Genomic DNA, 25124 nt, shown 5'->3' on the forward strand with positions numbered 1-25124 from the left:
AGTTAGGTTTTCTATTAATAGAAAAGGAAGAGAAAGAATGAATATAAGAGAGAATATGATTCTTAAAAAATGAGAAAAAAAAATAATTAAATATTTGTAAAGAAGATAAACAATTAAATATTTTTAAAAATTAATTATTTTAAAAAAATTAAAGAGAGAATGTGACTCTTAAATTGTTTTAGAAAAGAGTGATGAATTAAAGAGTCTTTTAAAGCATCCCAACAAACTCTTAAATTATGCTTATTCTTTATTAACCGAATATATCTAAAAATTAAATTTTTGAGGGAGAAAGTAGCTCTTAAGTGGCTTTTAAGTATATTATATATATATTTTTTTTCATCTTTTCTCTTTAAGAGTCACATTCTCTCTTTTTACTTATTTTTCTCTCTTTTTACTTTATTAATAAAAAGTTAACTAGGAAGTAAAATAGAAGGTATTGTTCGAATATACACATTTCAAAACAAGTTAAAATAAGAAATTAATTATTTATAATTTAATAGAAAGACATATAAGGAATATCATTGATGCTCTTAGAAGCCTAATTTTGAACATATTCATTATAATACTTCTTTATTTATAGACATCTATAACTTGATGACTATATTTTTGCATATTTCATTCCTTGACTCCTACATTAATAAACTCCCGCGCCTCATTATATATAATTGTAATTTTTATAATTTGCACACATAAAATATATTTAGAAATGAGGGATTTTGAAATCATTATACATTTAAAAAAGAAGAATTTTAGAAGATAAGGAGTTTCTCTAAATCCACATATTTATACCATTTTTTACTTGCCGAATAATGAATTTAAGTTAAAATCCATAAATTTTATAAAATTTGACGTTTAAAATTTCTCAATCCAAATGTCCCTTATGCTATGTTTAATTAAAATTTATAAAATAATTCATTCAATTTAAGAAAAAGATACGAAAAAGAAATTAAAAGAGATATTTTTGTGTTATAAAATATATTGATTTATTAATATAAGATTCATTTAAAAATCTTTTTTTTTTTAAATTTAGTTTTGCTATAATTAATTCCATATAAATTTGATTATGTAAAATTTTAAATTAACTTTTACTTCATTCAAAATATATAAACTTTAGATTTACAAATAATTTTATAAATTTTACGGAGTTTAACCAAATAGAGCATTAGATTTTAGTTGCTCTATCAGTTGCTTATTCTAATACTTTCAGAATTATAGTTTTGCCTATTAGCATAAAAAAAAATCCGGTCTTTCAAAGTTACGCTGGAATAATTTAACAAAATTTCAAAATTAATTAGTATTTTAATTATATAAAAGTATATAATAACATTGTATAGATGATTTTTTTTAAGTGTTCTATAAATCAAATAACTTGGCTAATCAATTATATAGGTGTGTGTACCTTCCAGTTTGCTGGAGTACTCTGCCAGAAGAAGCCACATATACAGAAAACAATTATACAACTCTTCTTAACATCTCCAGAATAGATTCTGGATTCCGAATCTCCTGACTATCCTGAGAATCCTCGTTTCCTTGTGAAAAATCAACATTAGTATATGTTCGGACCCCTGGACCATGTCCACTACAATCCATCCCCCTTCCTTGCTGCGCTCGTCTTACTTCCTTTTGGTGCTCCGTTAGTTCTAACCTTTTCCTTTTCGAGCTTGAATGCAACTTATCTTTATGCTCAAATTGATTTACTGCATCCTGCAACAGTTCTACCCTTTTTGAGCTCCCAGTATGTGTTGCAGTCACCCTGTGTGTTTGAGCAGTCAACTCTGGAATATAGTTACATTTTATGAGAAATAGCGGGCTTTTCTTGCGGAGGTTGATTCTTTTATTTCTGGACAGTTTGTCTAAAATATCAAGCAAGCTCTCAGGGTAGTCTAATTTGCTCTGTTCACCATACATTGAGTTCCAGAAGGTGATAGTAAGCTCCGAAATGGTGGAATCTGGGTGATCAAGAGTTTTCTCTAAGATAGATGCCTGACATTTAAGGAACGAGGAATCAAAGACTATTGGTGGCTGACTCCTCCTTAAACAATCAAGGATTTCAGCCCACAGATCTCGAAGCTGATCATTGGTGCTTCCATCACGCATTTCTCTGTGTGACAGCCACTGAATTAGTGGACAAGTTAATATCTGCAATGAAATAAAAGCAAAGGATAAAATCAAACTTCTCTCTTTCTTCAGGGCTTTCTGAATCTTCAAAAATAAAAAGAGCTGGACACATGCAATCTTTTATATAATTGGTTTCATAAAGAAAATGATCTAGAAATAGACATTCAAGCAAATAATTTTTCCTTGCTTTGATTCCACTAACATGGTATAACTACAATGAGAGATGTTTACCTCTATAGTAGAAAGAATAGTATGCTTCAAATGTAGGCAACTCATGAAACGTGCCAATGCAGAAAATACCCTACATTCTCATAGAGACGAGTGATATGAGAATCCGCAGACAGATGACAAAGAGAACCACCTAACCATGAGAATAAAGAAAATAAATGTATCCTAACCTTGAAGTTACAGGAAGACCAATGGTTGGATCTGCTTGTATTCTTGTTGATGACAACTTCAAGAATCTGTAATAGTACCACATTAGGAAAAGTGACTGTAGTTAGAGAAAGGCACCCTGAGGAAAATAAATAAAATCATTCCAATACATTCATAGTGTATCAGTTCAACTTTTTCACATATTTCACATGATAACACTCATTACTGAATTCTGATCACGTTCCTAACAATAAATACATGATACAGGACTTTTTGGCAATTGAATAGACAAAGTTCATTCCCATTCTGAGTTATCCTTATGGACATGATTCAACCTAGAGGACTTGTTCTATCTTAAAATGCAACTGAAGTGAACTGAGTTACTTCATTTAAAGCCAAATCCAATTCAGCGGACATGTTCCATATTGAACTGCAATTGAAAGACCAAATTGTCTTATTTTGATTTCATGCACCAATGCTCACATAACAGCTGAAATGACTGGCTAAGAATGGCATATTTCAATAAAGATAATTACATTAGGCTTTCAAGAAGTAGTGGCTGCAAATACCTGGACACAAATGCCAAGACATTTTTAATGTCACTGAATATTGGAGGTTCAACACGATTGTTCTTGTTGTCATCACAACCAGCTGTCAAGATCTCTTCCAATACACATGATACAGCATTGCCAGATAAAAAAAGAAAATCAAGATCAGGATTCTTATAACTTAAATCTACTTCAGTGCCACGGTCAGTCATGCTTAGATTTTCATCAATGCACCAATTTAACATGGAGCACAGATTGTCAGAAAAACTTTTAGTTGCAGAACAGATTGAGAGAGAAAGAGCACCATAAACTGACTTCCATACTTCAATCACATGTTCAAGCTCAAGGTTTCCCTGCACTGGAATATGAGACTCTTCTGAGGAGAAGCTAACTTCCTCAGGAGTCAGTATTTTTGGGGGGGAAGACCATGCGACAAATGGGTATGACAAAAGATGGTATAGGCAAAGATGACCATTGCCGTCTGGCTCCATTCTCAACATAGAAAGATCCTGTATACCACCAATGCAATCTCGCAGAGCTTCAGCTATTACTATCCATATTTGTAAGTTCCTATAACCCACAAACTTATACAATAAACCAATTGCAACATGTAGATTTTCCTTGGAATCATATGAAAATAGTATCAATTTGAAAATTTTGTACAGTGTCGTCGAAATTAACTCCGCTCTGGGTCTATGGGAAGTTGACTGCGTCCCCATACAGATTGAGAGAATAATAAGATAAACCAATGGCGAAACCATATCCATATAGGCAACAGAGCTGATACCTAGAAAATCTTTATTCCTAACATCATTAACTGATTGCAGATTCTTGATGCATACAAGGTCTAGAGACACCTTGTATAGAGGGGATCCCAATATAGCAGGTTCTATCTCATCAATGACAGCCAGTAGAAACTGGATGGAAGTGTGCTGAAATTTATTATCACCATAGCCACCTGAATTTATATTTTGACACACCTCTTTTATGAACCTCAGTACTGTGTTTAAACACAGCATAATATCTGCATAAGTTATGGATGAACTTGTTAACTCCACTTGGACCCCTTTTAGAAGAGACCTGAATATCCTTAAGGCAGCATCACATGCTGAACTTCTATTTTGAGGGGTGATTATTGCACTTGATGCATGGCTGAGGATAATATTAATTATCTCTATAAATAAGTCCAACTGACCAATACCCCATGGAAACCATTTAATAGAATGTTGCTTCTCTAAGCACCTGCCAGATATCGAAGGTCCTAGCATAGAGGTTCCAACTGATGAATGATGGCTTACCTTACTACTTAATTCATTGTCTAGTTTCTGACATTTTGCTATTATAAAATCATCAAGCAGATCTAAGCACAGACTCCATAACCAGGCAGTCTTGGTATCAGGATCCATTTTAAAAACTGCTTTAAAGACAGGAGTCAGAACCAATTCAATCACCGATGGGTGGTTGATGGAGATATTAAGTTTATGTATCAAATAACACCATGTGTTCAAGCAGGATATGTGAACTGATGTATCACATTTGCTTGAAATGATGCCTATTAAAGGTGTCATTAAAAGTTTTATGCTTTTTGTTAACACACTTGTATGGACTTCACAGCCATTTCCTTTAGATGCTTGCATTGGTTGAACACCATTTACTTCTTCTCTACTAGCCTCAGAAGTTACCATTGGAGTGTGAATAAGAGCATCAATAAGTCCTTCCCATGCAACCTACTAGATCAAGGCACACATGATGATGTCACTAAGAAAATGATATCAAGCACGTAAAAGGGAAAAAGTAAATAAAAGAAAAGAAACCAGGATAGAGAACGAGGAACAACACTAACACAAAGAAATAGAGTATGCTAATCACTACACACATGCTGCTGAGAGTAACATTATTGCAAATCTAAGGCATAGTTTAATATCAAAAGTTATGGAGAAAAATTCAAGTTTGAAATCCAAGTTCAAGCCTCACTAAAACTTGGGTCTCATAATATCCATGAGGCTCTAGTTTCAAGTAAGGTCCAAATCCCTGTCATAGTTGGTGTCTTTTCCTCATCATCAACACTGCAATTGCTATACACATCTCTTGAGCGCTTTTAAATATCATCCATGACTCATAATGAACTTGTTTCAAAGAACACTGCGCGAATTGAACACCCTAACTACAGAGAAAATTTTGCATATTTTCTAACTCAGAGTTGCCAGTTAATTGCTAAGGATTCCAAAATAACTCACATCCTGTTTTTATGCAATGAATCGACTTCTACATGGGAATACCTGTGAAGCAATCTGGACTTGCGAGCTGTGATCAGAAAATGTCTGTTCAGGAATTTTGAGCATGTCATTAATTAAATGCCTATTCTTTAAAGCATGAGATCCCAGTAGGCTAATAAACCATCTCCATGCTTGCAATGTTTGAACTTTCATACCCTGGTTCAAAAGATCCTTCATCTCAGTGAGCAGTTTCCATTTCATATCTTTGACAAGTGCCTGTACAATGAAACAAAAAGATATAGTTGACAACCTCAGATTACAGAAGTCAACACAATATTTCCAAACCTTTCACATGCAAGGCTTATCTCTCGAAGCCTGTGTTCTTAGACACACAAGTCATAAAAACGAAAGGTTCGCATCCGATTGAAAAGCAGAAGGTTTAAAAGTAAAACTCATGTGTTCACCAATAATAAAAAAAAAAAAGTTTGCTCATTTTTTAAAAAGCAGAGACAGAAAGAAACTACATATTCATACCTTAGATAGAGCTGCCGGAGGAGGAAATATTGCAGGTTTAATCTTCAACAGACACCTTTCTGACATATCCTTTTCTTTCTTATCAATGCTGAGAAGTCTTCTATATATTGGAGGAACCCATATGAATGAAGATTCTCTCATCTTCTCACTTAACTGAGCTACTAACTTCATCACAACCTGTTATAGTAGTATCAAAAATAGTTATATTAAGAACAAATTAGTTGCTGTATTTCATTGCAACAACTCAAACACAGAATTAAACGAGTTCCAACTATCAAGCAAATAGATATTATTGATGTCCGTGCTTAAAGAAAGGCCCTTTCTGGTGAAGACCAAATATGTCTAACGATCCATCAGAAACTAAAGCAATGTGCAAAATCAAGTTTGGCAGTTTATAAAGAATTGGTTGCATAGTAGCCATTAGTGAGTATATCTATGCATAGTCCGTTCAGAAAAAATACAAAATAGGACATGCTTATGCTAAATAGGAAGCAGATAAGTGGATTATGATAAATGAATTTAATTTTAACAGAAGGATTATCAATATATACAAATTGTAGAATACCTATGAATGAGGTCCAGGCTCCTGCTTCAAAATTTAATATTGAAGATTAAGGAAAATAAAAGTTGTTTGGATCATCAAGTTTTTTTCTCATTTCCATTTTTCGGTATGAACAATAGCATGAACTTATTGGAAAAACAGTGACCAAACTTAGGAGTGGCTCTATTGATCAATATGTTTTTTTCTTGAAAATTCCTGCAGCCATAGTTAAGAAACAAGCATGGACACCAAGGAATTTTAAAGGCCACTGAGATATAAGTTTTTGCACAATTTGCAAGATGGTACACTTAATAGATCTATCAGCATATTAAGGATGCTGTAGGGAAAAAAAAAAAAAAGCAAATCAACTTTTTAATTAACTTTGCCATATATCCCAACCAACACAACAACCTTGATGTCCAACAGAGGGGTAGTTGAATTAGCAAATGTTACCTGTATAGCCTCAAAAGTGGTAGACAAGGAACCAAAAGGGTTGTCAAGGGCATGAACAACTGCCTGCAGCAAAGATTGGAAGTGACAAGCAAGAAGTGCTGCATCAAATTGTTGCATAGATATACACCACACACCTAAATTACAGACCGACTGCAATTAAGAGGTTAAATATGTTAAATTAAAGAGGAGAAGTATAGTGCATTAAAACTTACCACAAATCATTATGCAATAAATACCTTTATCTTGGTGGTTATAATGACTTTAGCCAATGCATCCAATGTCATGCTAGCATCATCATCTATAATACCAAAGAAAGAAAATGTAAATAGTATATGACTTAGTTTCGTAATTAAAACAAGACCATCCCACCAACATAAGAACCAAGCTAGGCTACAACAATTTTCCTCTTGCCCTTTTCCCTTGTCATGATAACAAGGTAAGCCCCAATAATCGACAAAATTCCACAATTCTACCTTTCACTCTAATAAGTACAGAATGGGAGCAAAATCCGAAAAGAAAAATTAAGGCTAAGCTCAATCACATGATGGGTACATATGTTACATTAAGGGGATTTCATTTTATTCATCCACAGTTTTGTCACAGAAGTTCTATTCCAGCTCCTGATCCGTCAAATAACATATAAGCCTCAATCTTTTGTTAATATTTCCTTTATGTCGATACGGACAACCATATAAATAAAAGAAAATTAAATAAACTAAATAAAAAAGAGCAAACATTTAACACACAAAGCAACCTAGAAACCATAAATTTCACTACCTGGTATTGAAACAACAATTGAAGGATGATATATCATGAATCCTAAACACTTCAAAGCCTGTGCAGCACTGAAGTCAAAAGAATATAAAATCAGAACAACACTAAAAAAAATAATCTTTTCTTTTTTCAGAACACTTAAACTATTTAATTTTCAAAAATTATCAACAGAAATGTCAAACTTTTGAGAACTTACATTTCTTCATCATCATTTGAAATATCAACAGAAATCAAAGAGATCAAAGTGTGAGAACTATTAGCTAGTGTTTGTATAGAAGAAGAGTGGTTATTTGATTGTTCTTGAAGGTGAAGAAGAGTAGAGTAAGCAAGTGATTTGTTTTCTTTGGAATTTGAGTGAATTAGGGATTTGATTTCCTCCATTTGATCAGAGAAACTCGACATTGTCATGTTAAATTAGAGAGTATTTGTGAGATAAACCCTAATTTGAGCGTACCAGAGTTCAGTGCAATTTTCGCGCCAAGAATTGACAGGGAAAGGGAAAAGGGTTAATTACTATTAAACCTCTAAGGTTTATGTAAATGTATACTTTAGTCCCTGATTGTCTTAAAATTAATAGTGTTATGCTTTCTAAAATGAATAATAATAAACAAAATCAGTATTCTGGTAACCCTTTTTCCTATTATTATTATTTCATTATTATTAAGTTCAATGGCATATTGAAATTAAGTATGCTGTAGATTTCATTTCAAAAACTAAACACACTACACATAAAAAATATAATAAAAATTCTTAAGGATTTTTAAGAAATATTATTCTATTTCATATTTGGTTCATAGAATAACCATAAAATACAAATATTGAACAACTATTTCATGTGGAATAGATATTCCAAGTTTTATTTCAGATTTAAACAAAAAAAAAAATTATTATTTCACAAAATTATTATTCTTCAATTTTGTTAAATACATATTTCATATTTACCTAAAGAGTGGTTATTCTGCAGCTTAAGGAGTAACATATTTACCTAACTGTCCATCTTAAATTCAATTTACCAATTGAAATATAAAAACAAAAACAAAAATTATAATTTAATATTATAATAAAATTCTTACACAAGGGTAATATAGTAAATTAAATTAAATCCTATTTAGAAAAAATTAAACCAAGTCTGTGAAATAATTGATTGAAATAGCCTAGAAGTACTATTATACTTATTATAATTTTTATTTTATTATATTCTCATTGCATCCTGTAAGCCAAATATGACCTTAAACCTTAATTAAGGTAATAAAAGGTATTAGTGCAACTAGCATTTCCTTGATGAGTCTCCTAATAAAAATTGAAGTACTGCATCTTTAATTTACTCTTAATTCTTTCAACAAATCCTGAATTCACTTCATTCTTTGGATTTTTTTATTATTACTATTTTATTGGATTAATTAAGTTATTAATAAGCCCAACCTATAGAAGACTTTATTGTTATCAACTGCTTATTCGAAATTGGTATGGAAGAACTCTTATGAGAAATATTAGCATACATAAAATATAGAATATACTATAAAATATGTGTTAAACAGTAAAATGTTACTCCTGTGGAGAGCATGGTGGGTTATTTGCAAGGTTTTTCTGCTACTCATTTGAGGTACTTGGCTTAAATTGATAAACTGTCAAATTTCTATTATTATAACACTTTAGCTTTTCTTGTTTTCATAAATAGTTGAAATCAATGAAGCTTTTTAAGTAAATGTTAAGTAATTAGAGATCATGTTGGTTATGTACAGCCTTCTCTATCAGCAAACCAACTTCAAAATAACCAGTTAAAACAATCACTCTAAACAGCAAGAATCAATTAAAGCTCTCCTGGCTAAAAAGTCTGCTACAGAGTTCGCAGATCTACTAATGTGCTTGACAAAATAATTAACATTCTCAGACAAGAGAGATGTCGTAAATAAAAACCTCAATTTTCCACGGAAAACACCCTATTCGTCATATTAACAGTAGTAACAAGCAACGAGCAATCAGACTCAAAAATGGCTTCTGCACAGCCCATGTCTTGGCAAGAGTTAAACCTTCCTTCAACGCTAAAGCTTCACCTGCTAGGAGAGATAGCATTTATCTCTGCTTAATCTGCCAGCAATCACACTGCCATGACTTCCTATTTGCCTCTGAGAAAGATGCATCAACGTTAAACTTGATTGATGTTCCCTCGGGGGGTGACCGGGAGGAAGGAGATTCTTGCACACTTCTAGAATCATTCCTTTTCTTAGTACAGTAAACTTCTTTTATAAACCTAGGTTTGAAATCAAATAAAATTTATGAATATAAATTTTAATATTAATTTTTTTAATTTAATACTTAATTTTATCTATAAATTGATAATAATTACAAATAAAATATATTAATATATTATCATATTATATAAATAAACACATAAAATAAAATATTACTATATAAAAAAATATTCTTTTTGAAACAGAATCTAAACAAATTTATAGCCTACTACAATATAAAATTTATTTATATCTACATCTGGTCTAAATTAAATTAAGATTTTTTATAATTATACATAAGTTATTATTAGATGGAGTATATGACTATATATCATTCTCTAAAAAAATGATATCCATACACGTAGCAGCCAGAATCCAATTAAGGATTGATTGATGAACTTGAATAAATTCACCTCAATCATTCACATACACGCATTTCAATCAACATCAAAAGGGTAAAATTCTCGCAGAAAACAATCCACATTGCAGTGTGACTATATATATATATAAAATCACATTTCCACTTGCCTGATTTCCCATCAGCCATGTGGCTGCTGTCATGTTAATAATATGAAATTCTTTATTAATGCATTTAAAAGAACAATTATACAAAGTAATTATTGACTATGGACATTGTTGCATGTCGAATTTGATGTTGATTCTCATGTTTAAATGATTAAACATTGATATGTTATATTTATATAATCTTAATCATTGATTTAAAATTATTATTTGAAATTTACTATTCAATAAAATTACTGATTTTCTAAATATTAAATTTAAATATTTAATAAAATTTCAACCATTTAATTTTAATGCTCTAAGATATTTGTGCTAATTGTTATTGAAATTTCAACACTCAATCTGATATACCGTATGTACACTACAAATTCTTCACTCCAACTCAGTATTGTATTAATTGTCTTCAACGCAACAAATTCCTGGATTTCTTTTTTATTTTAAATAGATAATCATGATATTTCATTCAGTTACAAGTTTCAAGAAAAATATCAGCCGTTAGATGGTGTCAGAAGAAGTTGGCTCCACGTAGGCTGATCCTAACGGAATCAACCCTCGAACTTATTTATAAACTTTTATACTGAAAACGTCAAAAATTGAGTACGTGGACACAGATCAGCTCAAACAAAAACAATTAGTGTGAACTGATAAGCTAACACGAATAAACGCAAACCAACACTACCGCATAATTTCCGTAATACCTTAGTCAGCAACTCCCTAATTGACACGTTTACGTAATCCAACACTAGAATAGAATTATTCCAATATACTATACATGTAATTACACGTGTCAAGGTAACAGGCGTAATTTCATAGAAGAACTATGAAACCCCGTGTGAGGAGCTCTTTGTCATGTTACGAGAAAAGAATTTGTGATTGGTACAGCGTGGATCCTACGTGGCAGTCTATTCTACCGTTAAAAGTAAACAGCCAAAGGGAAGAAGATATTTTATTTACCGTTGGATAAAGGGAGCCAATGAACAAGAAGAGAGAGCTTTAGAACTTAATTGGACTGAGAAGAAAAGAAAATTACTTGTAGAGATAAAAGAAACAGACAAATGGCGTCGAGTAATCCCCAATCTCTTACTATAAATACCTCAAAATTATCACTTTTACCTTCAATTCAATCATCAATTGCAGTCTTTCTTAACAATATCTCAAGACCAACCAAGAAACATCTCTCTCTTTCTGGTATTTGTATTTTAGGTTTTTCTTTTCTTTTTTGATTTTTCTGTTTGATTCCCGAGAAAATTTAAGTTGCTGATATTTTGCTTCATGGCTTGGAGTTTGCAGGTACTCTTCCAATAAAGCATCCGCATTCGCATTTAAGGTATCATTTATTTTTCTTTTTCATATATATTTTTAAATGAATCAGACCTGTCCGAGCTGAATAATTTTGTTATTATCTATTGCAGAAAAGCGAGATAAAACCAACTGTTAGAAAGCTAGAGAAAAAAGGAGGAGACAGGCAATTAGACGCAATGACGATTAAACCAGCGGTTCGGATTTCGGACCGGAAACTAATAGTGAAAGATCGGACGATCTTGACTGGACTACAGGACAATGTGATAGCAACTTCCGGTTCATCATCCAGTCCGGTAGAGGGAGTATTCATCGGAGCTGTTTTTGACGAAGAAAACAGCCGCCATGTAGTGCCATTAGGTACTCTACGTGACGTCCGGTTCATGGCCTGTTTCCGGTTCAAACTATTTTGGATGGCACAAAAAATGGGAGATCATGGAAGGGATATTCCACTAGAAACGCAGTTTTTAATGATGGAAACTAAGGATGGGTCCCAGCTTGAATCGGACGGTGGAAATGAAGAGAATCAGATCATTTATACAGTTTTTCTTCCTTTGATCGAAGGATCTTTTAGAGCTTGTTTGCAGGGAAATGATAACGATGAGCTTGAATTATGTTTAGAGAGCGGTGACGTGGACACTAAAGCGGCGTCGTTTACTCATCCTCTTTTTATTCACGCCGGTACTGATCCTTTTGGTACATTAACGGAAGCTGTAAGAGCTGTTAAGCTGCATTTGAAATCGTTCCGTCAACGGCATGAGAAAAAATTGCCTGCGATCATTGATTATTTTGGATGGTGCACCTGGGATGCGTTTTACCAAGAAGTAACACAAGAAGGGGTAGAAGCAGGGCTGAAGAGTTTATCTGAAGGTGGGACCCTTCCGAAGTTTGTAATCATTGATGATGGATGGCAATCAGTCGGCGGAGATCCACAGGAAGATGATGAAGACAAACCGCAGCCGTTGCTTAGGTTGATTGGGATAAAAGAAAATGAGAAGTTTCGAAAGAAAGATGATCCAACGGTAGGGATTAAGAATATAGTAAACATAGCAAAAGAGAAGTATGGGTTAAAATACGTCTACGTATGGCATGCAATTACTGGATACTGGGGTGGGGTCCGTCCGGGAGTTAAGGAGATGGAGGAATATGGATCGTTGATGAAGTATCCAAAGGTCTCAGAAGGAGTGTTGGAGAATGAGCCTACATGGAGAACTGATGTTCTGGCAGTGCAGGGATTGGGGCTGATGAATCCTAAGGCAGTGTATAAATTTTATAATGAGTTGCATAATTATTTAGCGTCTGCGGGTATAGATGGTGTTAAGGTGGACGTGCAGTGTATATTGGAAACATTAGGTGCTGGTCTAGGAGGAAGGGTAGAGATAACTAGGCAGTATCATCAAGCACTTGACGCTTCTGTTGCTAGAAATTTTCCTGATAATGGGTGCATTGCTTGCATGAGTCACAATACTGATGCATTGTACTGGTAAGTTTCTTTTTAGGTTATAATTTATTGATTAATTTAGCTTTTCTTAAGGGATTTAATCTAATACTATTTGGGTGCCTGTTACAGTTCGAAACAAACGGCTGTGGTGAGAGCATCAGATGATTTTTTCCCGAGGGACCCAGTCTCACACACAATACATATAGCAGCTGTGGCATATAATAGTGTATTTCTAGGAGAATTTATGCAGCCAGATTGGGATATGTTCCATTCACTCCATCCAGCTGCTGAATATCATGCATCTGCTAGGGCCATTAGTGGTGGCCCTGTCTATGTTAGGTACTTAATAATAACAACCTCTCCATTTCCTTTCTTAAATATAGTGGTCATGCTGTAATGCTAATTGTTACGAGCAATAATTATGACCAGTGATGAGCCTGGGAAGCATGATTTTAATGTGCTAAAGAAGCTGGTCTTGCCTGATGGGTCTATACTTCGAGCCCGTTTGCCCGGCCGGCCTACCCGGGACTGTTTGTTCTCTGATCCAGCCCGTGATGGTATTAGGTAAGACAAGTAGACGAATCTTGTTACTGTTGTGTGTTAGCATAAAATTTATGCATGCTATGTGCATTTTTCTAACTGAAATTGTGCCATTGCCAGCTTGTTGAAGATATGGAACATGAACAAGCACACAGGGGTCCTAGGAGTCTACAACTGCCAAGGAGCAGCTTGGAACTGTGTTGAAAGAAAGAACACATTCCATGAAACAAAATCTGAGGCATTAACAGGTGCCATCAAGGGTCGTGATGTCCATCTCATTGCTGAAGCAGCTACAGATTCTAACTGGAATGGTGACTGTGCTGTCTACTGTCACCAGACTGCCGAGCTTACTACTGTCCCTTACAATGCATCGTTGCCGGTGTCACTTAAAGTCCTTGAGCATGAGATATTCACTCTGACCCCCATCAAGGTTTTAGCACCCGGGTTCAGCTTTGCACCTTTGGGGCTCATTGCTATGTATAATGCTGGTGGAGCTATCGAAGGGCTCAAGTATGAAGTAAAAGGTGTAAAATTGGTAGAGCTGGATGAGGGATACAAGGGCGAAAACAGCACTGTGAGTGATGAAAGGGTGGAGAATATCAGTAGCGAGTTAGTAGGGAAAATATGCATGGAGGTTAAAGGGTGTGGCAAGTTTGGAGCGTATTCATCAACTAAACCAAGGATGTGCATTGTTGATTCTAATATTGCTGAATTTGAGTATGATTCATCTTCTGGTCTGGTTACATTTAACTTGGATAACTTGGCTGAGGAGGGTAGACTTCATCTTGTTGAGGTTGAAGTGTAGATTACTATTTTACTGGGTTACACAAAAGGCTAGATGAGAGATGCAGTGAAAATGGGGGATTGTTTTGGAGGGAATTTAACCAGTTTTCCCCTTAAATTTGCTCTTATGTTAGGAATTAATCTATTGATGTAATATTTTACTATTTTGTGGGGAAAACCAATAAAGTTTCTTCTACTACACCCTGTTAGAAATTACTTTCTTTCTGACTAACTCTTACCTTTTCTCTAACTTCTTTAAGCTTGTGAAGCCAGGAACCCATCTTCATCTTCAGTCGTCGCGCCATTACTGCAATGTCAATCATTGCCACTAAACATAAGTTACATAATTTTCATGATCAGTGATTTCCTAATCTAAGAGTTATAAATTTTTCATGTTTGATGACTTCCTAATTAGAGTAATCAAAACACAGACGAGAACACGCTAGAATAAACATAGAATCACTTCAAACAGTTCCTCAGGAAAAAGTTTAATGATCAGATATCAAACTCGATCATCATTCAATTAAATGGTTGACATCCCCAAGGGGAAAACACCATTCAGAATCTGTTTACTTAATTGAACTCGGCATGCGTTTGTTCATAAAAGCTCAATGGGGACAAGTAGAAAAGCATCTTCCTCCTTGGCATAGACTAAACTTGAGAGGACAGTATTCATACAGCAGTACAAATCAACTTAGCACAATGCTTTTTTTTTTGCCACCATTTTGCATTCAGTAATACCTGTTTGTTTAAGACCTTGCGGTTCCACTATACCAGTCTCCTAAGCAGCCACAGCTGCAGCACTGAAGTGCAGGGAAACATCAAATGCCACCAAAAATCCTAAAATAAGGTTAGGTACATAGGTTCAAAGAGAGTTATCAAACTAAATGGCAGCATAAGTTCATCAAACTAAATCTTGCATTCTTCACATCTTTGCTTCTAAACAACTATTTCAATATTATATATAAAGCTAGAAAATAAAAAGTATTTACAGGTATAAGATAAAAACTAAGGAAATACCTATCCAATTAGGTGTTAGCTTTCTTCCATAAATTGAACGCGTGCAGTACCTATGTGAAGTCTTGCTTAACGAACTCTAGCAAAACAAGCAAAAATCTTCATTGATGATGATCGCAAGTCCATATATGGTTATGCAGCCTAAAGAATAACTTTTCTATCTTCTTTGTTTTCATGGCTAAATTCCTCATCATCAAGTCCTCAATAATGGTTTTGTTGCTGGTTCACAACAAATTGCAATTTGAGTTCATCAATAAATTCCTCATCCTCTTGCTTCTATTCGTGTGGCTCTTCTTCGTATAGTTGCATTTCTAGTTCACGACTAAAATTGTCATCATTATCATTAACATCCTCATTTTTCTCTTCATACCCTTGATGTTGCTGCTCTTGTTCTTGAGCAGGATGCTGGTTCAACCCTGTTTGTTGATAAAACACCTCTCTTTGGACATTCCAGTTCCCTTTGATGTTCTTCACTACATCTCCAAATAATACCTTATCATCTGATATGTGCTGTATGTCCTCAATATCCACCACCTTGCTGGCCTCTTTGAGAAGAAAATTAAGAAAAGAGCAGAAATAAATAAATAATTACTCGATCAACAAAGTTAAAAGAAATGATGGGATCAATCCATGAAAACTCAAATATTTGAAGTTCGCATGGCAACAGAAATAATATAGAAAAGATCAACGAATAAAATTTAGGGACAAAATTGGGACTAAAAAAAAAAGCAGTGAAGTCCAGACAGAAGCAAGTTGCTGAAATAACATGAAAGAAAAATAATGAAAAAAGTTTATGAATAAAGAAAAATTTACCTTGAATGGCTTGCTTCTTAGCCTCCGCATACTCTGTTGACATTTTCGTCACTGCATTAAAATCAAATTCGCTATCCTGGTAAATGTGACAATAAAAAAAGTGAGATTGCTCAATCATAAGATTATCTAAAGAGAAACAGCAAGAAAAGAAAAAAGAGATCATTCAATCCATAAGCTTATCTAAAGAGAAACAACAAGCAGCAACTGATGAAATCAACAGGCAAAATTATAAAAACTATTCCCATCTCCTCGCATGGTATATGGACCTATAGAAACCTGAACAAAGCTTCTTCATTTTTTCTGTGTATTCAGCTATGAGTATTTTTCCAACCAGTTAACAGTTAAGTCATAATATTGGCTGGAAATGTCTTTGCCAGAAACTATAACCAGATGAGATTTAACATGCAGAAGAACCTCGGAAAAAGAGAAAACAACATGCGCCACATAAAGTAAAATAAATGAAATGTTAAAACTTGACTGAGAATTGGAATAAATCTTTCTCATGCTCAACTTAATTGAAGATTAATGTTACATTATAGAATGCAAGGCAGAAACTTATAATAGTCTTGGAGGCATCCGTGTCAAGTTGAATCTTGATTATATAAATGAAACACTCTTATCTCTCCAAAAAGGAAGTTCCCACTGTTGGGCTTTACATATAGACATTTTCTGTAGGAGAGTCATGCGTTGCCTGTTTATATTTTATAATGCAAGGAGTTATATAACCTACCAAGTCCATGTGGAGGAACTGTTTAAGGCGAGTATCGGGAAATAACCTGCAAGATAAAAGCAAAAGAACAATTATAAGGTGCATAGGCTGCATGAAATCATAACCAAGCTAAAGAAAGAAAGAAATAAAAAGGTCAGAATTTTACTTCTTATATGCATGTTGAACACGATCATTCTGCAACTGTGTGAGTTGGTCCACTAACTCAGTAGTAGAGCCCTCATTTAAGTCTACAGAGCCAAAGAGAAACATGTCCTTTTCCAACATTCTAGAGACTATAACGGGTACAACTTGCACACCCTGCTCTTTTGCATCAACCACAAGGTTCTTAAGTTTCTTTAGCTCTCCTGTCAGATTAGTTATGGAAACAAGGTAACAGAAAGAGTGAAAAAGAGAACAAGATTTTAGAATACTAATAAACTTACAAATTATTTAAGAAAACTCTAAAAATGAGAAACTCAATTGAATTCAATTATGCATGGCCCAATTCATAGGTTTAAAATACGTATAACTAGCAGAATTCATTTAGTGTCAAAGAAAAAGAGGAATTTAAATTTTACAGTCTAGATAGACTGAGTTCACTTTCTACTAATTCCAACCAAGCTCAATGCAGTTAGTAATATTCGACATCATCAAAACAAATGAAAAGCATCCTAAAGACAGATTTAGATAGTAAGAAAATCCTTAAGCATGCTCAGGATCATAATGACTGGATATTTCCGACTGATTGAGGATTTTGTAAACAGATCACAGAATAAATCAGTTAAAATAGTCCATCATGGCAATCAAATTATTAGAGTTAAAAAAAATAGATTAAAAAACGCCATCCATGAATTAATGTGACAACTAAAGCCATGCAGATGCATTCAAGTCTGACTTAAAAGAATCATCAAAGAAATAATTAGAAAACCAATTAGTATGTCATTCATCATCTACAAACATGGAAGAAAAAAGACAAATCATGTTCATCAAATTCTGAATTAAAGCTGATGCAGTGACCGGAAAACAAACCAAGAGAGAGATAAATTTTGAAAGGAGGCTTGAAGGGTTGAGTCTCATAGAGGCAGTAAAGACAATACAATCCACCCAGTCTTTGAGACAAAGAAGCACTGCTATTGATCATGTAACCTGCGTATCATACACAATGAATAAGAGTTAAATAAAAGAACGAAATTGATTGACAGCAAAAGAAAAGGATTGAAACTAAAATAATGAAAGAGGGGAAAGGAGGGTACCAATAGAATGAGAATAAACTGATTGCATAAACAAGGCCAATTTGTTACAAGGCATAGCCTCAAAGATGTAACTGAACTTTCTAGAAAGCCAAACTTTCTTCATTTCAGCAAAAGTTGGAGACTCACCCTACCCGTAACCAAAACTCCAAAATTATTAATTAGGAAAGCATGAAAATGAACCAGAAAAACAAACAAAAGCGATAGAGTTACCTGAACAAACTCATCTATAAGCTCATCGATGTCCTGCTTGAACGGAGACAGACTCATTGAGGACTAAAAATTCTTCGAACCCCTAAAGCACAAGACAAAACCCTTAACACTCGCACAAAGTAATGTAATATAAACACAGAAGCCCTTTCTTTCCCTTTAAAAAATTCCCACGGATTGATTTTTGTGCACAAAACGGAGATTGATTTCTTCGCGGCAGATTAAAAGATCCAGAGAGACCCAATTCAAATAGCCATTTTATATATCCAGGAATAAGGTTCAATTTAACGCTCGAAGTTGTTAGAAAAGATCAAATCACCACTTTTAACTTTTTAATCCATTTTTTCTTATTTTAAAAGGTCAAAAGGATGGAATTAATCTTCTCTGAAAAGTTTAGGGGGTAAATTGAATCTTATTTGTTACAGTTAAACAAAGAATAATGATCCGTCGACTTTCATAATTAGACAAGGAATGTCTTCTTCTCGCGTGGCCCGCCCTTAGTTTATTTTTGGTGTTTTATTTACTAATCAATTCCAAAAGGAGGACAAAGAAGAGATGGAGATGCTCATTCTTCAAAGAAATAGCCAATACTCTTACCGTTGATTTTGGACAAGAAAATAAAACAAAACATAAGAAAGCACAAGAGACATGCAAGTAACAAACAGGCAATGCTCATCTGGGTAGTTAAGAGCACACTAATAATAGACCTGTTCACTATGTCTGCACAATCGAGAAGCTTTCCCCATCCTTTTGTCAATTAGAAGCCACTCGCAAAGTAATAGAAGATTCATCACAATGGTTGTCAGGTTTACTAATGGGAATTTAATTTCTAATGTCTCAGAATCCCGATAATTGTTTCCAATGATACATTGAGGTTATCTAATGCTGAATCATAGAACTAAACCTAACATCGTACACATTATACTGCAACAAAGCAAACTCTACATCTAAAATTCCATTTTCACAAGTGCATTTGAGACTTCAGCAGATCCATGTTGAAGCCAATCCTTGGCACACACAAGGGCTTCCACTGTCTCTGCTCGCAAGGAACTTCTGTACTGATCCAGCTCTTTGATCGTAGTATCAAACATAGAATCAGGACCAACTGTGGTTACTGGAATGCTTAATATATCCCGAGCCATCTTTGAAAGAGTTGGGTATTTCAGCTTGTTCAGTTTCCACCAACCTAACACATCAAACTCCTGCACTCGAGGCAATAAAGACTCTTCCAAGTACTGATCCAGCTCGGACTTCATCTGCTGGCTTGTAGTCTCCATGATATAGACGTCAAAATCTGTTAGTCCATTGTCCGATAGAAGATTGCCCTGGTGGTCCTCTGTCTTCATATTGTTCTCAGAATTTCCTTCCTCGGCATAAGTTGGAGTTAGAGGCAAAGGAAGTGCCACATATTCAAGGAAGAGCTCATGGATGCCATCATCAACAATCTTTGTATATGTTGGCGCATCTTCACCATACATTTTTGAAAAACTAAACTCAACAAGTTTCATCTTAAAGCGGGGATCCATGACTACTGCAATTGCCAATACCAGACTGCAATCCTTCCAATATTTGCTTATCTTTTCTTGCATTGCCTTGGTAATACTGCTGATGAAGGGATCCTCACTTGTAAAGGCACGAGCAAGATCAGTCTGGATCTTCCATACTTCATGAAAGAACACAACTGTTGTTGGGTTAGTTGTGGAGGTAAGCATGTTGGCGGCATCATACAGGGGTTTCAGAAAAGAACATATAGTCTCAGCTTCCCTCCAGTGTTCCATGGATGGGGCCTCTTTGTAATCAGGATCAGATGTATCCAAACAAGAAAATACTTCTTTAAGCTCTGATGCAGCCACCAGCATCTGATATGTTGTGTTCCATTGAGATTGGTCATCAATAGATAGGCTTTTCTCACTGGGAACTTGGAGGTGTTGCTTAAGGTCAACAAACTTTTCCTCGTGGGATTCTGAAGTCTTCACATACTTTACACTGTCTCGGATTTTCTTGATAATATCCCGCCCAGCCCATAACACATCCTTTGCAAGGCTACTTAAAATACGAGCACTGCAGTTTCCAATCAATAATTGACCATTAAGAATAAGGGGATTTTTAATGCAAAGTAAGGATCTAAGATTTTCAAGCCCAGGTTCACCCACTGGATGATTGTAAGTGACAGAAAATAATTTGCCCTCCAAACTCCAATCTGAAAGGCAACAAGCAACAGCATGGCTAAGAGCAGTATCTGAGTCAGGATATGGTTCCATCACAACATTAAGAATCCGTTTATGTGGCTTCCAATCGCTATCAATGAAGTGTCCAGTCACAAACACATAACTTAAACTTTGATTTGAAGTCCACAAATCCAATGTGAGGCAAACACGTCCAGGCATTCCCTCAATGAACTTCATAACATTCTGCTTTTCCCTCAAGTAAGTTGCAACACAATCCCCATGGACAGTATTGAAGCTGACCATGCTGAACCTTGGTTGAAGATTTTGAACAAAATTTACAAAGCCAGAATGTTCAACCATGTGAAGAGGGTAGTCATGCAATATGATCATCCTAGCAATTTCATGGCGGCAACGGTCTGCATCAAATGGAACGTACGGTGAGCTAGGGGATCGATAACGACGCTTTGGTGGATCAGTGGCACTGCCATTTCCACTTCCTGGGGTAAACGGCGTTAACTGATTTCCCTGGTTGCGTAATAGAGCTGGGCAAGTTCCCTTGGCAATATGACGCTTGAGATGGCTGGTACCAGCTACTTTTGAACCAGTGCTATATGCAAAACTTTGCTTGCACTGGTTACAGCATGCCCTTCTACATCCAGCACCTACATTTTCTATTGTAAAATGCTCCCAGACTATGGACTTCTTTTTCCTCCGTTTGTTAGGCTGTGATTCTGGAGTAGTCATCTCATTGTTCTCTTCAGTCAAAGCCAGTGCATTGTTCTCTTCAGGTGTTGCCATCTTGTCTCGTAACTGAGATTCCTCTATCAGCAAAATAAATTTAACAGCAACATTAGGATATGGTTTGACCAAATAATAAAACGTCCACTTAAATATATTGAACCACCTAAATCATCTTGATACTGAAGGAGGGCAATGCTGACTCAGAATTCCAATTTTAAGTTAAATATATACGAGTGGCACCAAGATGACATTAAATACAACAGAACACCTGGTCAAGACCTTAATACTTGAGAACATTATTGCCTATCAGAACATATAGTTGCTGCAGAACTAATATGGATTGAAAGGTTAGAAGCGTAGTGAAGCACTATATGTAAGAGCAAATTTGGCAATTCACAACTACATGAAGGAAAAAATTACTCAAGGAAAAAATCTATGAGTAAAAAGTGGATAAATAGTCATAGTGATCTAAAGGGAGGAGCATTTGATGGAAAAGAAAGAAATCCTAGAGAATTTTTACCATAATTAATACTCACTTCATAGAAGCAGCAAAATATTTCCATTATAAATGGTCAGAGAATGATGACCAAGGAAACCAGTCTACTTCCACTTCAATAAGTTTTAGTCTCAACATATAGTTGCACTCATACTAAAAAGAAATAAAAAGATGAAGCGAAAGAAGATTAATCTGAGCAGGTACATAGGTACATGCTACTTATTACTTTCCAAAACCATAGTTGCATCTCACCTAAACTACTCTTCTTTTATAAGGGCAAAGACTCACCTAAATCCTAACTCAACTTCATTCCAGTACAACCCCATGTTTCAAGATGTTTGACGAAGGTGGTGATCGTGACTTTTCATAGTTTTAAACCAATACACCAAGTGTTACAGTGTAAAAAAAACTAATAGGTCCCAAAATTATTCTAAAGATACAAGTCTCAGCCATGCAAAGCATTTCATAATTCGCATGTTCTTATAGGCCTAACTACTCGGATACCATCAGCAAGCAAATGAATATGCTCTAGAGAGTTTGTTATATGCAACAGATTATAAGACCGCTGGCCCAGTAGTATTACAAGCCACCAAACCCAAACTCAAAAGCATGTAAACCAAAGATGGGCCCCATATTGGTAATGTGATGAGGGATGTCCAAGTACCATGACATATAACCAGATGGTTATGTTTGGAGGACCCACATGAGTTAAGGCCGAAACCGCCTCGCTAGCACCGGGTCATCTGGCTAGCATCGGGTCATCATAGATGGGCTTCATAATTCACACTAAAAAAATAAAATAAAATAAAATAAACAACAAAAACAGAAACAAAAAGAAGCCCAGATCAAATCAAACCCAGGAATCTAAACAAGGTCAAACCTAACCACCTGAGAAGAATTTAACAAGAACAAAGCCCAGATCAAAAACACAACACTTCAAACATGTAATTTCCCGCATCAATTTATGACCTCAACAACAAACAAGAGAATAAGAAACCAATTCCTCAGCAAATTGCGCGCACACACGAAGCCAAACAACCAAAATTAGAAACAGGAATCGAAGGATAGAAAGAATTAGAGATTTAATATCGAAGGAGAACAAGAGAAGCATAAACGACGAAAAGAGAGAGAAATCAAAATTAGGGTTAGAGTCGGAGTATTTCTTTTTATTATTACCAGTCGCGAGAAGAATAAGACAAGATGACAAGATCGCCGGTCTCGGAGTCGGAGCTCCGATGCCTCTGCAGGAAGATCTAGGGTTTTGCAGTAACAGAAAGAGAGATTTGGGCTTCGATCTCGAACCAACCCGAGAAACCTAATTGGACCTGAAAATAAAACTTGTTAGGACCCTTTTCTTTTATTTTTCTTATTTTGGTTTGTTTGGTTTTAACACTTAACAGATAAGACTTTGTTTGTTGGGGTTGGGATTGGGATTGGGGTTGGGGTTGGGGTTGGGGGGCAGAATAGATAAAATTTTCAAAGAATAGGGTATTTTCACTTTTTGGACTCTTTGAATTTAGGGTCCAAACACGGACCACAAAAAGAAAGCCCACATCCAAACACTGCCCTTCCCTCTTCCCTTCCCTTTCCTTCCCCTTTCTTCTTCTATCTCATTCATGTCGCACGTGTGAATGTTGTGTAAGCGTGTGAGAGGCAAGTTCTTTTTCTTTTTTTCTTTTTTTTTCGTTTTTTCCTAAAAAGCCCAGATAATTGTAAAATAGAAATAGACTGCTTATTTAGGGTAAGGGGTCCACATGGGGTTTATTTATCATACGGCCCAATAAGATGTACTCAGAATTTGAAATGGTCATAGAGGATTTAGATTCCTTTTTCTTTCCATGAACAAGTCCTTATGATTACATTTGACCATAGTGTTTTGAGAAATCTTTCTTCTTACATGATGGCTTAATTGGTCCAATTTTTCAGATTAGCTTTGCCTAGTTTGGTTTCTTTATTGTTTTGGTGGAAAGAAAATTTCACAAGGCATTGGAATGTTAACATGTGTGTGGTCCAAAGACATTTTTAATCAAATAGGAGCATTCAAATTAACCCAATTACTGTGTAATATTATCATTTAAGTCCATTTAATTATGGAGATTATTGATAGAGACTTGATTAATAGTTTTACTTTTAAGAATTTTAGAGGTTTGAAGTTTGATTCTCTTTGCAATCACCCACTAATATTGTGAGTTTATTATTTTAGTGATATGGGCACGTGAACTTATGTTGTATCTTTCATTTGGTATTATTGAACTCTATTTTTTTTACTAGTTTAAATACTTGAAACTAATAACGAGATATTTATTCGTTTTGAGCAAGAGTATTTCCTTATTTTTAATTTCTAAAATATTTATTAAAATATATGTTATTAAAATGTCATTTTAACCCCTAAAATAACTTTTTTTTATATTTTTATAAAATATCTTTTTACCCCTATAGAGTTTTAATATTTCATAATTTTTAATAAAATATAATTTGACTTCTAGAATTATTTTAAACATATATCTATTTAAATGTAAGAAGTTGAATAATATGTATTTTTAATTAAATCGAAACTTTAATTTAATTATTTTTTAGAGTTATACATGAGGAAACGAAAACTCAAACTTGAAATATTGCTCAAGTTGAATTATATATTTAATGTCAAATTAAATATATAGGTGCAATTTATTAAACATCGTTAATGTTTCTAAATTATGAAATTCTAAATATTAATAATTAAATGTTTATTTACAACAATAGTTATACATGATCAAAAGTGCTACTTTATTTATAATATATTTTGTAGGAACCAAAAAGATAATCTAACAAATTTATACATCTAAATATCTTTATATGGGTCAAAATATTTTAATTTAACTATTAAAATTTATACTCTACATAAATATATTCTTAAGGATCAAAGTCTATTCTATAAAAATTTTGAAATATTAAAAAAATTAAGGATTAAAATTTTTTTACAAAAAAGTCCATAAATTATTTAAAAAAAATTGTATGGATTATATGGATCTTATAAAATTTTTAAAAATTTAATATATTATTTATTATTTAGTTCAACGAGATAATATATGTTACACATTTCAGCTGTAAGAAGTTTTTTATTTTTTTTTAAAAAGTCAATTAATTATTTAACTAGTTAAATAAAATTTAGGGTGCCAAATGGCAAAGCATAACAAATTTAGGCACTTTACATACATGATGCCAATAAAATAAGAGATGATTACTCCTACCATATAATAAACAATAGTTAGATTTTTAATAATAATTTATATAAAAAATGGAAAGGGAGCCTAAGATGAGAAAGATAGTTCATGTTGAAATGACAAGGCCTATAACTCATGAGGA

At 34.2% G+C, this 25124-nt stretch overlaps 4 protein-coding genes across 11 annotated transcripts; 1 reads left to right on the plus strand and 3 right to left on the minus strand.

Annotated features, from left to right (window-relative positions):
- Window positions 1–1269: 1269 nt before the first annotated feature.
- On the minus strand, window positions 1270–8050 carry LOC8272219. Its single transcript, XM_025159584.2, has 10 exons — window positions 7756–8050; window positions 7563–7630; window positions 7022–7083; window positions 6786–6935; window positions 5792–5968; window positions 5321–5533; window positions 3063–4768; window positions 2517–2582; window positions 2350–2419; window positions 1270–2139 (listed from the first exon to the last, which is right to left on the minus strand). The coding sequence occupies exons 1-10, from the start codon at window positions 7965–7967 to the stop codon at window positions 1453–1455; spliced, it is 3411 nt and encodes a 1136-aa protein (XP_025015352.2). The 5' UTR covers window positions 7968–8050; the 3' UTR covers window positions 1270–1452.
- Window positions 8051–9337: 1287 nt separating this feature from the next.
- LOC8272222 lies at window positions 9338–18721 on the minus strand. Of its 3 annotated transcripts, XR_007214970.1 has the most exons (10): window positions 18378–18721; window positions 18168–18294; window positions 17944–18060; window positions 17081–17279; window positions 16936–16981; window positions 16206–16281; window positions 15396–15937; window positions 15117–15215; window positions 14615–14682; window positions 9338–9810 (listed from the first exon to the last, which is right to left on the minus strand). XR_007214970.1 is itself a non-coding variant. In XM_002531913.4 (7 exons), exons 1-7 carry the CDS (start codon window positions 18432–18434, stop codon window positions 15669–15671), a joined length of 891 nt encoding a protein of 296 aa, XP_002531959.1. In that variant the 5' UTR covers window positions 18435–18721; the 3' UTR covers window positions 15276–15668. The 3 variants fall into 3 exon arrangements, 1 of the variants encoding a protein (XP_002531959.1); XR_007214969.1 differs by lacking the exon at window positions 15117–15215; XM_002531913.4 differs by lacking the exons at window positions 9338–9810; window positions 14615–14682; window positions 15117–15215 and having other exon boundaries at window positions 15276–15937.
- On the plus strand, window positions 11335–14574 carry LOC8272221 (probable galactinol--sucrose galactosyltransferase 6). Of its 2 annotated transcripts, none has more exons than XM_015727080.3 (6): window positions 11335–11500; window positions 11596–11639; window positions 11725–13094; window positions 13182–13391; window positions 13482–13616; window positions 13713–14574. In XM_015727080.3, the coding sequence occupies exons 1-6, from the start codon at window positions 11368–11370 to the stop codon at window positions 14395–14397; spliced, it is 2577 nt and encodes an 858-aa protein (XP_015582566.2). In that variant the 5' UTR covers window positions 11335–11367; the 3' UTR covers window positions 14398–14574. The 2 variants fall into 2 exon arrangements, with proteins under 2 accessions (XP_015582566.2, XP_015582567.1); XM_015727081.3 differs by having other exon boundaries at window positions 11372–11500; window positions 11603–11639.
- A 439-nt stretch (window positions 18722–19160) lies between the features above and the next one.
- Window positions 19161–23504, minus strand: LOC107262268 (zinc finger BED domain-containing protein DAYSLEEPER). Of its 5 annotated transcripts, none has more exons than XM_048371535.1 (3): window positions 22956–23504; window positions 22483–22565; window positions 19161–21363 (listed from the first exon to the last, which is right to left on the minus strand). In XM_048371535.1, exon 3 carries the CDS (start codon window positions 21338–21340, stop codon window positions 19322–19324), a length of 2019 nt encoding a protein of 672 aa, XP_048227492.1. In that variant the 5' UTR covers window positions 21341–21363; window positions 22483–22565; window positions 22956–23504; the 3' UTR covers window positions 19161–19321. The 5 variants fall into 5 exon arrangements, with proteins under 5 accessions (XP_048227492.1, XP_015582571.1, XP_015582574.1 ...); XM_015727085.3 differs by having other exon boundaries at window positions 22444–22565; window positions 22956–23503; XM_015727088.3 differs by lacking the exon at window positions 22483–22565 and having other exon boundaries at window positions 19161–21352; window positions 22956–23503.
- Window positions 23505–25124: the final 1620 nt, after the last annotated feature.

This window comes from Ricinus communis, chromosome 3 (assembly GCF_019578655.1).
Source record: "Ricinus communis isolate WT05 ecotype wild-type chromosome 3, ASM1957865v1, whole genome shotgun sequence".
NCBI classification, from domain to species: domain Eukaryota; kingdom Viridiplantae; phylum Streptophyta; class Magnoliopsida; order Malpighiales; family Euphorbiaceae; genus Ricinus; species Ricinus communis.